Source organism: Sinohyriopsis cumingii, chromosome 3 (genome assembly GCF_028554795.1).
Source record: "Sinohyriopsis cumingii isolate HCF-2022 chromosome 3, ASM2855479v2, whole genome shotgun sequence".
NCBI classification, from domain to species: Eukaryota; Metazoa; Mollusca; class Bivalvia; order Unionida; family Unionidae; genus Sinohyriopsis; species Sinohyriopsis cumingii.
Window position 1 is genome coordinate 43,957,528 of NC_142963.1, and position 14,618 is coordinate 43,972,145.

General features: G+C 34.8%; 1 protein-coding gene across 1 annotated transcript in view; it reads left to right on the forward strand.

Moving 5' to 3' along the window:
• LOC149802773 (B9 domain-containing protein 1-like) overlaps positions 1–14,618 on the forward strand; it is a 67,025-nt gene that overhangs the window by 39,269 nt on the left and 13,138 nt on the right. The window contains exon 5 of the mRNA XM_089952200.1: positions 9,311–9,441. Coding sequence (XP_089808326.1) covers positions 9,311–9,441 — 131 coding nt within the window. The remainder of the gene's footprint in view (positions 1–9,310; positions 9,442–14,618) is intronic.

Genomic DNA, 14,618 nt, shown 5'->3' on the forward strand with positions numbered 1-14,618 from the left:
AACCTCCCGCTTCCAAGACGGACACTCTAACTCCAAATCATGTAAACAAGATTATATTATAATAGCTTGTAATAGAATAAAAAAATTTAAAGCTGACAAGCAAACAATAAAATTTAAATTAATGTAAATTAAATCAGATATATGTAAACATAACAATGTGTGTGTGTGTGTGTGTGTGTCAGTTCAGAGCTGGAGAGACCTTATGATGCTTTATGTGTGAATTTGTTTTTATTATATATCTGATGTTTTACTTGTTGGATTTTATAACAATTCCATCAGGCATAGCAGAAGATATTTTGGTTGTTGTTGTTGTGGGGTTTAGCGCCATTTTTCAGTACATGATAAGCTGTACATGGCGGCCAGTATTAATGGTGGAAGAAAAGCCCGGGAAAACCCCAGAAAGAACCACCGACCCATGAGAAGCTACCGGCAGGCTTTCTCACATACCTACATAGGCCGAATCCGAAACTCGAACCTACGCAGACAGAGGTGAGATGGCAGTGATCCATAACAGAGAATGCTTTAGACCACTAGGCCACTCAGGGCCCCCATAGCAGAATACAACAAATGTTTCTTTTTGAATGTTGTTCATAGTGTATGGACACCATGACTGAGATGACAGGTCTGAGATAACCAGACTGAGGTAGGAAAAGTAATGTTAGCAAAACTTTGTCGCATGGGTTAGAAAATATCATTTGTGACAAACCCTTCTGCCAGTAAAACATAGTATCTCAAGACAGGTGGTCTCATATTGCAAGTAATTTCTCGATATATTACATTGGTACATGTATTGAGGATCTTGTCTCTCAAGACAGGTGATCTCACATTGCAAGTAATTTCTCTAAATTACATTGGTACATGTATTGAGGATCTTGTCTCTCAAGACAAGTAGTCTTTTAAGAGGAGAAATGTACGCTTAGTCTTATAACATCTTTGGCAATAAATCCCCAGATGCTACTGTCTGTTGGTAATGAACTGTTTATTTAATTTCAAGATGGACACTAACATTTTATCCAATGAGGATTCTGAAGTAGTCCAAAGGTATGGAGTTGTGCTGAAAAGATTGATTCAATATTAGAACAGTAATAATAGAAATGGTATGGAAAGCAAGATAACACTTCCATCAGACATTTATGGGGGCATTGAGAAAAAGACTTCATCCATTAACAAACTTGCCTAGAGAAAGACAACCCTATTATTTGAAAGGAACAAGTGATGGAATTGATACAAATTAGATTAGACAGACATATCACCAAGGCTAACTGATTGGAAAGTCTCTTTAGCAGATTTGGCACTCAAGCAAGAATATCACAGTCTTTTAGTTTCAGGAAAAACAATGCAGTTTTTGTGGAGAAATAGAAGATTCAAGTTCAATGAGTCAAATTTAATTTTAATTTTAAAAAGATAAAAAAAATGCAAAAAAGTCAATCATGCTTTTGAGTCCTCCTGCAAGAAATTTACAAGTAAATTGCTTTCAGGCATGTTTAACATGAACATAATTTATATTAATATTAGGCATAGTCTTAGTAAAGAAATATTGAAATTAATTTTTTTTTCATAGTCTACGTAAATAGTACTGATATTATGGACTATAGACTGGTTTTATTACATATAAAGTTTGCTCAAAATTAGACTGTGTTCATTAAGCTGTGAAGTCACTCTACCTGATACATTACAAGTTCTTGCTGATTTTAAGATTGCTAAAATACTATTGTGTTCTCGTTCATGTTAATGCTATGCTGAATGTAATGCACAATAAGACCACCTCACCTTACTGTATTTTAGTGTTATATATATTTGATTTGTTATGTGGGTTTGACCTTGATGAATGATTAAGAGTGGAAGCCTACCTGACTACCATAGTCACATCTTTTGGGGTGTTTTTGGTAAGCAACATTAGATAGCCAATACATGGCTATGATTTTAAATTATATGTATAGATCATTATTGCTTGGAGGTAAATGTTTTTACGGATTTTGAATTCAAGGTCTAGCTTTATTTAGAAATTAAGAATGTTCTAGAATCAAGTTGTTCATGAATTTGATGGGAAAATGACCCTCATCCTAGTTCTGTTAATCTTTTTATATAAGTCTTGTTTACTTCAGAAATACTCATTAGCTTTTTATATTAATATTGTTTTCTTCAGAACTAATCATTCCCATCTTAACATAGGTCTTTAGAGGAATAAATTTTAGTTGTGTTTCAGTTTAGATTTGAGAAGATTTATTTATTAAAATTATTCATTGGAATTCCAAATTGTTCTTTGACTTTTCAGACTAAATCACTATTTTGGGGTTATTGTGAGTTCATTGAAGGACATTTTGGATTTTATCATTTGTGATACATCAACACTGTTGGAACATTTATTTTGCATATTCTAGACTACTACCACATTAGCACATTCAAAATTGGAAGTCATTTGGAACACATCCATTCAGAATACTCTATACTTTTGGACTTGTGAGGGATTTTTTAGGACTTTTTGGGATTTAATTCACAATACTGTATGTTCTCTTTAAATTTTTACTTTGTATTCAAGGGAAAAACTGTTTATTGAATTTTGCAAACCTTTTCAGTTTTTGTTCTTTTCTGTTATTGTTTTCATTCTTTTCTGTTACTTAGTTTAAAATGGGCCACTCCAGTGCTCTAAGTGTTTGGAGCATCTACCTCAGATGGGTGAGGTCGTGGGTTCAAATCCCAGCCAAGGTCATATCAAAGGCTTATAAAAATGGTACTAGCAGCTGCCTGACTTAGTGCTCAACATTAAGAGGTTAGTGCTATGACTGGTCAGCCTGGTGTCAGGATAATGTGACAGTGGAATATGATGCTACATGTCTGTGGCATGGTGCACCAATGCTGGACATTGAAAAATGACTGATTTTTTTTTAAAGCTACATTAAAAATACAAATTTCACATACACAAACATGACACAAACACACACACACATATACAGACACACTTTGTTTAAAATCACAGAGCAATAACAATAGTAAAGGACTACATTATGCTGGAGGGAAAAAATCCAGTTCTTGCGATCAGTTGATGTTAGGGTAGAGGATTCCAAAAAAACCATCAATCTTGGAAGGGCAGCTTTAATTCATGCAACTGCTTAAACTGAGACTTGAGTCCATGGCCACAGAGATGTTAAGTTAGTATGTTATTATTATGCTGTGATCCCAGTTTTCAAGATAAAATTTCATGTGGAAATCTAAAAGATATGTCTGGTATAAAGTTTAGTGATTACACATCAATTGTCAATGGATTTCCTCATGGATAATTCCTTTTTCATCATATGTGCCTTCAAAAGCATTACTGATTTTGCTATTTCCCTCTGTCCTGCAGTTTGTACCCCCTGTCAATTTTAAAAATGAAAAGATTCATGAATATACAAATAATTTGCAAACTTTTGTCAATTTATTCATCAGTTCATTATTTCTAACTTGATTGTCACGATAGGGTCTCTGACACTGTCATCTTGTTCACATTTCAAACCAGAGGGGAGTTTCTTTACTATCATGGCCACCATAGTTGCATGGTTGAGTCTGAGTTTTCTGGCAGCAGCAGTGATTTACCATATTTGTTGTGACACCATAAAGTAATTTTAAAAGTAATTTTTTTGTGCACTTTATGTTATGGGCCACATTTTTTTTCCGAGTCATTAGTTGTGGGACATCTTTTAAATCATTCGTAAATTACATGCTGGAAAATGCACTCCAGTCAAAATTTTATTTTAAAAAGTATAAAACTGTTCATTTGAGATAAAACTCTTTAAGCTACTGCTTCCAATGTTGGCTTGCTTTGCAATAAAATAATCTTTATATTAATAACCTTAATTAAAAAAAAGTAACCAAAGTTGGTGCCTGAGGTGGGCTTGTAATAAAAATAACCTTTGTCTTTGATATCCTGTTGGTAAGTTCAAAGGAGTTTACTGTTCGCTGCCAGTTGTGTTTATTCACCACCTGGGCTTCTATATGTTTGGCATCTGTAGTAATAATTAATACAAAGGAATATTGATGTCTGCAGGTATTTAGTAATGATACTTTTGTAACCCGTGCTGGCAAAAGATTGTCACTTGCATTCAAGTGAATGTGTTTTCAATTAATGATTTTTATGTGTGAGATACTGTTATACAGTAAACCTCGATATAGTTGTCTTGATTAATTGGTACCTAACACTGTGTTGTGTGTTACTGACATTATTTTGTACCTAACACTGTGTTGTGTGTTACTGACATTATTTTGTACCTAACACTGTGTTGTGTGTTACTGACATTATTTTGTACCTAACACTGTGTTGTGTGTTACGGACATTATTTTGTACCTAACACTGTGTTGTGTGTTACTGACATTATTTTGTACCTAACACTGTGTTGTGTGTTACTGACATTATTTTGTACCTAACACTGTGTTGTGTGTTACGGACATTATTTTGTACCTAACAATGTGTTGTGTGTTACGGACATTATTTTGTACCTAACACTGTGTTGTGTGTTACTGACATTATTTTGTACCTAACACTGTGTTGTGTGTTACGGACATTATTTTGTACCTAACACTGTGTTGTGTGTTACTGACATTATTTTGTACCTAACACTGTGTTGTGTGTTACGGACATTATTTTGTACCTAACACTGTGTTGTGTGTTACTGACATTATTTTGTACCTAACACTGTGTTGTGTGTTACTGACATTATTTTGTACCTAACACTGTGTTGTGTGTTACTGACATTATTTTGTACCTAACACTGTGTTGTGTGTTACTGACATTATTTTGTACCTAACACTGTGTTGTGTGTTACTGACATTATTTTGTACCTAACACTGTGTTGTGTGTTACTGACATTATTTTGTACCTAACACTGTGTTGTGTGTTACTGACATTTGTTTTCAAGATATATTTCCCTCTTGTTTGCGATTTTGTTGGATCCAGTTTTCAGTTAGATAACATATTCAAACCGTTGAGCACAACCAAATACAATTTGTTTTTTAGTGTTCTTGTCAAGTGTTTAATCAGACACACAATACACACTACAGTATGGAAGCCTATGATACATATACAGATTTTGTGGCTATATTTTATTATTCAATGCTCAGGTTGATAGAAAAGGAACAAATGATAACAATACAAGGTTAGTTTCTTTCTTTTTATTATCAAATAAGTCTTTTCTTTTTCTATTTTATTGCAACATGCAGTTGGGGGAGGGCACAAACACAATACAAATCATGGGACATATGACCTAAGTGAAAAAAAAGTTTTACCATAAGTTCTGTGATGGAAATTATTTATTATTTTATCGCATCCCAATATATGTGGTAAATACAGTAGTTCATCATTTTTGATGATCTCCTGATGATTCTCTAAATTACCATGATAACTGTGGGAATTGCATAACTTTAATCTTGTGATCATACAAGTTACACCACTTGACCTTTGTATTTTGTTCAGTTTTTGTGAAATATAAAACTAGATATTTTAAATATTTTATGCAGACAGCACAGCTTTTACCTTCTATGTTTGTCTAGTCAAAGGAACCTCACCCCTTTACTTAAAGTGGACTTTTCAAGGAACTATATAAGGATAGTGTACTGGATGGTTGTTTACACAGAAAACTTCCATTTGGTTTTCAATGTGAACAAGATGACAGTGTTAGGGATTCCCTGGCAACAATCAGGTTAGAAATTATTTTTTTAAAAATTGAATGAAATGGCTAAGTTTTGTGCATTTTTTTTATATCTCTGATGCTTTAATTATTAAAATTGCAAAAGGGAGAACAAACTGCTGGGTGGGTGGGTGAGATAGGCAATACTTTCCATTACATTAATAATGAGATTTATCAAGGCATTTTTAGGGATACCTGTATTATGATGACAATTATTCAGGTGTTGGATGTCCTAAATTATGTTATTCAGTATCATGATGCATGTTGATATGAATTTCATGACTCATAAATAATTCAACAGTTTTATTGGGAAATCTTGCTCTTATTTGTCATTCATATTTACATTCTAGCAAAAGGGAGCAGAAGAAGAATGCCTTGATATTAGTGTCATTAATTTGTTATTTTCCTACCTTAATCTACAACCCACCTGCTTTTGCTGCCCTCAATCACCAACCCACAAGCACATGCTGTCCTTGATCACCAACCCACAAGCAATACTGTCCTCATTCACCAGCCTACATGCTACCCTTAATCACAAACCCACATGTACATGCTGCCCTCAGAAACAACCCACCTGCACATAGTGTCCTCAATCTCCAACCCAACTGCACATGATCAATGTCCTCATTCACGAGCCAACATACTGCCCTCAATCACCAACCCACATGCACATGCTGCTCTCAACAACAACACACCTGCACATGTGGTCCTCAATCACCAACCCACCTGCACATGCTGCCCTCAATCACCAACCCACTTGTGCATGCTGCCTTCAATCGCCATCCCACTGGCAGATATTGCCTTAAATCACCAACTCACCTGAACATGCTGTCCTCAATTAGTGAATGGTTTTTATATAAAAAAAAGTCTTGTGCACAAGCAGAGATAATCCCAATCTTAAACTTCCCACCACAAATAATGAAAATACATAATTTATATTTCTTTTCAGTCTTTAGGGAAAAGATGAATGGATAAATAGTACATTTTAATATAAATATGATGCACTTTGTGCATTTCTCTACCACAGGCATGTGCAGTTTCAAGGTGCAGGCTGGATAATCATTTTTAAAACCACACAGTTTGCTGTAAGTGCAATTGGATACAACCAGATCATGGGCCATAGGCTGCACATGCCTTCTCTACCAAAGCTTGTGTCACTAAAATTTATAGGCAAATATAAATAAAATGTAATAGTGACCTAATTCTTAAGCTAAATCTATATGCCCATCAAAGGATGATATAATTGCTTAAAAATATAAATGTACATCTAAAAAATATGAAAACTGTTCAGACTTCATAATGCGAAGTCATCAGCAATGCTCTTCCATTGAACATTATTTTCTGTCACCACTTGACCTCTCCCTGTGTGGTTCTTAACATTTGTATCTCTTACATAATAGAATATTGCAGTGTTTTCTTTGGCTTACCTACTTTCTTTTTGCACTGAGGATTCCACTTTTAGGCTTGACAAGTGATGTTGTCTGCTGACTTCCTCAGTATGTGTCCTGTTCAGCTGCACTTTCTCTTGGCTGTCTCAGTGGTGATATGTGGCTGGTAGGTTAATTCTCCGAGTTTTGTGTTCTGAGTATATATTAGGGACATTTTGTTGACAAATGACTGCAGTCTGTTTGATGTAGAGTTGACTCCATGTCTCTGATCCATATATAGCAGCGTCGATTTGATGCTGCTGTTGAATATCGTGAGTTTGCTCTTCATAAAGAGCATTGTGAATAACCAGACATATTGAAGGTGTTAAAGACATGTCTGGCTTTTCTAGTCCTTTTCCTCCATTTACTGACACCAGGCTGCCAAAGGTATATACATTTTACCACCTACTCCAGGTTGTGACCATAGAGGTTTATTATCCTGTTGCTTGATATTAACTTGTGTTAACTCGAAGTCCAGTTTATCTGTATCCTCTGCAAAATGTTTGCTTGTCTTTTACTTCTTTCTGTTTTCTTATGTATAGCTCTAGCCAATAAATGACATGTTCTTGAATTGATTATATATATATTTTTGTTGTTGTTGTGATTTATCAACATTTGTCAGTAGAAAAATGTTGATTTTGTTGGAATGGGGGATAGTTTTAATAAAGTATTCAGATTTTTTAACAGAAACCCTAGTAAATGCATTGCTTTGAACTATGTATGCATATGATTGTGTTCTTGAATAAAAACTGTTTAAACTATTTTCTTAGCTTGTGGTTCTTAGATGGTATGCTGACTTTGATGTACTCGGTATGTCATTGGAGAGTTTGAAGGTGCTGTATGGGTCATACTGTTTTATATTTTCACTCACAGAAACTAGATGACACTTGGTTTGTTGAACTTCACCCTGACCATTTTGAATTTTTCTGACCATTGTAAATGCTCTATTCTACCCTGTAGCAGCTTGGTGTTGCTATGTTGATGTATGCATTACTTCAGAATACTAATGTTGAAACAGTTTTTGCAGTATGTACAAAGTATAAAATATTCCTACTTTCTACAGAATTATAGCTGTAGTTCAGCATTTTGCCTTAAAAATTGAATCTCACTTTTGACAATATTGCAGCTAGTGAAATACCACATTTTGCATATTATATATGGAGTCAGAGAAATGTTGCCATCAATTATAAACTAGCAAATCATCTAGAATAAAAATCCTTAAACTTTATCACTCAAGGCAACAAAGTGTAATTACTTTTATTTTCTCTGTATTCATCTCTCTGATTTAACTAATTTTGAATGAATGGGGTTGTTCCATTTTATGTTGATTACCAATGCAAATTAGCCTAATGGGCTCTCCCACAGTAGTGCTCAAAGGAATCTTATTAGAAAATCACCCCAGATAATTTGTCAATCATACTAGTAAACTATGCAGTTGTAGTAGCTCATCTCTGACTGCCTTAACATTTTAATCACCTCCATGACTATCAGCTGCGTGAATTGCCCATGGTCATGTTTGCTTTTTTTTATATAGGCTACAGGGTAAGAAAATATTTCATGGTATCAAGAAAACTTCCTCTCTCTCTCTACACACACACACACACACACACACACACACACACACACACACACACACACACACACACACAAACACACACACACACACACATTTTGTCTACATGATTACTTAAAATTATGCTATATAAACAGACACGTATCCAGGGGTGGGGAAGTATGACTGATTATCTCTGGTACTTTATTACTTCATATTAATACTGATTTTCACAAATACTGGGATGGATTGTTCAAATGTAGTGAGAATAACATTTTTGGACTGAAATGTATATTTTCTGTAGATATAGAGGGTAGACAAAATTGTTTGAAATGAACAAAGTAATGCTGCAAATAGACAATTATTCTTGGGGTCCACATTTTCATGGCTTTTATGTTGGCAAGAAAACAAAAATTTAAAGATCAAATGAAAAACTGATTGACTGGTACATATGACATCATAGATAAAACTGACCATGATGAAACTAACCAAATGCAGTCTGTTTCATATAACTGAACTGAATGATCATTTTAAATATCAATGTAGGTGTGATTTTCTTCAGATCCCCACAAATAAATTGATTTGCAACATCCTATTATAAAGATTTTTGTGGCAGTTTCTAAATTGTTCGTTTAGACAGCCTTTACTATGATGACGTTCTATAATTCCAGGCATAAGAGGGTAATTCCTGTGTTTGTGCCAGAATCCTCTTCCACTCTTCAGAAGCTGACATCCTGGTTCCTCAGTAATCGGCCAGAGTTTGTGGACCCCAGAGTTGTGGCCCAAGGAGAAGGAAGGGAAGGTATGGAGAGCAAACAAAGTTCAGAATATCGATCCTTTTTTATATATAGCCATACAGGTCACTGAGAACCTAAAGTGGCTGTTGTTGTGTTTTTTGTGGTTGTTGTGGATCCTGAAACATTTTTTTTTTAGTAAGGCCATGGAAAACACTACATCACCATTGTTACGGCTTAATCCGAAGACTTCTGCTTTTGGATATGATCTGTCTCATCCAATCCTCATATCCCTTTGACCAAGATTTGGTGGTAACACCTAGCAGGACAAAATTTAGGAACTCTTTGTGTGGCCACAGGGATTCCTCAAAAAGCAGATGTAAATTCAGATCTGCATTACTTTTCTCATGGAAATATGTCATCAGTATAGTGAGGTTTCCATATAAATGTAGTCCAGATTAATGAGGCTCCTCCCTCTCTCTCTCTCTCTCTCTCTCTCTCTCTATATATATATATATATATATATATATATATATATATATATATATATATATATATATATATATATATATATATATATATATATATATATATATATATATATATATATATATGTATATATATATATATATATATATATATATATATATATATATATATATATATATATATATATATATATATATATATATATATATAAACAGAAATGAATAATAGGATGGAGTATTGTTTGTTTCTTATTGTTATTATCAAACTGATTCAGTATCCTTGTATCCCTTTGTCTTTTCTTACCATTACAGTAAAACCTATCGATACAATCTTCTCCTGGTCACAACAGCCATTCTCTCTCCCTTGGCAAATTTATTACATAAATATCCTGTGTGTTTCATTTATCTGGCTTATGCAATTAGCAGTCAAGTGTTTCATAACCATCTGTAGTTTTCCCTGCCTTAAGCAGTTACTGAAGTGTATCAGCAGTGAATGCACTAAGTATGCAAATTAAATTTTTGTTCAATGATCAAGACATTGTTTAGATAAAGGCAAATTGTGCGAATTGATGTTTAAACATTTCATATCTTGCTTGTATTCACCATGGTCCATTCACACTCTCAATCAGACTCAAAGGTGTTAATATGTTGGTTTTGAAAGTGAGGCAGTTTTTTCCATTCAGGTAGAGGGTCATAGCAATTCATTTGATGGATGGTGGGAAAAGTAGTTGCATTATCATAGCAGAAATGGAAGTCACTTTTTTTACCAGTATGCCCGTGTAGTTTGATAACTTCATCTATTTGCATGTGAATTAAAGCTATCTTTGACAAAAATAGTTCATCTTTGAGAAGAGATAAAAGGTTACATCAGTTTTCATTAGGGTGAGAGGTCAATCAATGTTTAAAATTTGTCTGTAAAGGCAGGCAAAGTTTCAGTTCATGTGTCACAAAGACAGCCAAATACAGCTTCTTTTGATTCTCTATTCATATCAGGTTTTTAAGATAAGTCGAGTTGAGCAACTGGCTAATCAAGATATTGCTTTGAAGTGTGAACAGCTGTTTCCAAGTAAAATTCATACAAGCTGGTCAGCGAAAGAGTTAGTCCCCTGTTTTACAGTGATATGTAAGCTGTCAATCATTAATGAAATTCACGTTTTATCATGGTGCAGAAAATAAACCATGATCAGTGATTATTTAAGTCAGTGATGATTTAATTTATAGGATGGATTAAAGTGAACAGGATATGGTAATATTGTGCAGAACATAAATTTGGGAGAGAACAACATCTATGTTTATTATATGATTTTGTTCTTGTTGTTGTTGTAGGCTTTAACGCCATTTTTCAGCACACAATAGGCTATACATGGCAGCCAGTATTAATGGTGGAGGAAGAACTCGGGAAAACCCTGGAAACTACCACCGACCCACGAGAAGCTACTGGCAAGCTTTCTCACATACCCACATTAGCCGAATCCAAGACTTGAACCCATGCAGACAGAGGTGAGATGGCAGTGATCCGTAAGGAAGAACGCTTTAGACCACTCGGCCACTCATGGCCCCTATGATTTCGTTGAATAGTGCACATTAAACAATTATTGATAGCATAATAATGATAATAATAATAATAATAATAATAATAATAATAATAATAATAATAATAATGAGTATCCATTCAGAAACCAATTTTGAAGAGTAATCCTGTGTACAGAAGATGCACATGTACAGAAGCCAGTTTTGCCTTTTCCCGTGGATGACAACTATTCACAGATTTGAACGTATACATGTAAATATCACAACTTTTGGGCATTGTTATCCCAGTACCTTTCAAAAGAAAGCGTAATATAGGTCTTTTACCAAAGATGTCTTATGAAACACCTACTGCACAATTACAATTAGGAGCAGAAGACCAAAGTTTAGATGCATGATACAACTCTTCCATATACATGTATATCGACTTTTTTCTATCATAAAATTAGGTGTTGCTGATGGTCGAAAGAATGTCAGCTCGTGATAGAGAAAGATTTAACTGAGATTAAAAGTCTCATGAATGTGAATAGAAATATTTTTATGACCTATTATGTTCTAAATCAATTCCACAGATATATGTATCATTCTATTTGGAATTCATGATCAGTGTTGGAGCCATGGCAGCTCACCTGGTAGAGTGTCAGACTCATAAAGCAAGGGTCACAGGTTTGATACCCATCCAAGCCAGTTCAGGCTGGCCATCTTAGGGTGTCCATGGGAAAAACACCTAATTTTAATTTACTCGGCCTATAATGCATATAATGCATTAAAAGTGTCATTAAAACCAATAAAAAGCAAAAAACAGTTTCAGTCTTTTCTTGTCTAGCATCTTATTTCTTGTTTTGGAATTACATCCATATCTTGACTTGTAGTTAAACGTTGTGACATATCACATAATGTAATGATCTCTATTATTGCAAGATCTGTATTTTGTAATTAAATTTTTTTTTTCTTCTTTGACTTAACTAAAGCAGCTCTTAAAAATAAAAACAAATTTGTAGATGTCCCTTTTTTAGTTGGAGAAGATTGAACAAGATATCTGAGTAATTATTTATGTCACCAGTTTTAAGTCCCTAATTTTGGAGTTTAAGTGGAACTCTTACGAAGCCAGTCAGTTTTGCTGGGGAACACAATACAGCACAAATGAAGCAAACATATATATATAATTAATTCAGTGGGGATCAACAGTATTGGAAGTTTTGTTGGGTTTATTTGTTATTCATGTATGTTAAAACAACAAGTATTGTATCTTTCAGAAAGGGGGTGGGGTGTCCCCAGAATTTTCTTTGGGGCTGGAACTTTTTATTTTCCTGTTAAACACACAATTTTCACCAAACAGCTTGAGCATGTGAAGAAGAATCGGCTGATTAAAACAAAGACCCCCACCTGCCCAGATGTTCCACCCCTTACAGTGTTACACATGTTGGTGTCCATATGTGACCAGTATTGGTGACTATTGGTGGAGCTAGGATAAGTGGTGTTTAGTGAATGTAGGTGGAGATATGACAAGTATTATTTGGTGGATGTAGGCAGAACCATGACAAGTGGTATTTGGTAGATGTAGGTGGAACCAGGACAAGTAGTATTTGGGAGATGTAGGTGGAACCAGGACAAGTAGTATTTAGGGGATGTAGGTGGAACCATGACAAGTGTAGTATTTAGGGGATGTAGTTGGAACCATGACAAGTGGTATTTGGGGGATGTAGGTGGAACCAGGACAAGTAGTATTTGGGGGATGTAGGTGGAACCATGACGAGTGTTATTTGGAAGATGTAGGTGGAACCGTGACAAGTGGTATTTGGGAAATGTAGGTGAAACCATGACAAGTGGTATTTGGGAGATGTAGGTAGAACCAGGACAAGTAGTATTTGGGGGATGTAGGTGGAACCATGCTAGTGTTATTTGGCAGATGTAGGTGGAACCGTGACAAGTAGTATTTGGGGGATGTAGGTGGAACCATACAAATGGCATTAGGCTGATGTTGATGGAACCATGGTAAGTGGTATTAGGTGGATGTATGTTGAACCATGAAAGTTGGTATAGGTGGAACCATGAAAGTGGGATTAGGTTGATGTAGGGGGAACAAAAACATCGTGTTCAGTGGATATAGATGGAACTGTGGCATGTGGTGTAAGTAAAACTATGACAAGTGGTATTGTGTGGACATAGATGGAACTATGACAAGTGGCATTTGGGAGATGTAGGTGGAACCAGGACAAGTAGTATTTGGGGGATGTAGCTGGAACCATACAAATGGCATTAGGCTGATGTTGATGGAATCTTGATATGTGGTATTAGGTAGACATATGTTGAACCATGACTAAGGTATAGGTGGAACCATGAAAAGTGGGATTAGGTTGATGTAGGTGGAACAAAAACATTGTATTCAGTGGATATAGATGGAACTGTGGCATGTGGTGTAAGTAAAACTATGACAAGTGTTATTGGGTGGATATAGATGCAACTATGAAAAGTGGTATTACATGTAGGTGGTTGTAGATGAATCTGTGATAAGGCGTGTTAGGTGGATGCTGATGGGACTGTGGCAAGTGGCACTTGGTGGAGCTATTACAAGTGATATTGAGTAGTTAATAGCAGGCTCACTACACCTATAATTTTTATTATTGTTTGCTTGTCTTTTTGCTTTTTTAAGGCTGTTGTAGAACTTTTATTTCTTCTGCCATTAGTGAAATAGTAGAATGTATATAAAGTCGAATTGTTCTTGTAAATACAGTAATGTTGTTAATCATGTTACCATGGATACTTTACATAGACAGTTTTTATTTATTAAGTGGATATTTTCTGTGTAAAATTTTTTGAATACATATAATAGATATTCATGAATACCAATTTCATGAATTTGATATCTAAAGGTTTCCAGATTCTTTCTCATGCACCTGATGTAACAGCTGTGTTTTCCATATATTTATACCATTTGAGTTATTTCTGAATCTTGTCTTGAATGGTCTAGAATGGTTTAGTTCAAATACATTGCTAATTTAAAATGGGGAAAGGTTGAAATTTTGGTTGGGTGGTGGGCTCCTGCTGTTCAAGCATACACTTTTATAATGTATAGATGCATCCTTTTTTTATATTGTTTTTAATACTGCAAAAGACATATTGCCCAGCTTTTCTAAGATTTTATATTCCTTCTGTAAGGCAAAGCATTTTACATGTATGTTATGTTGCTGTCCATTCAGTCCTATTGATTTCAGGGTCTAAAGGTCGAG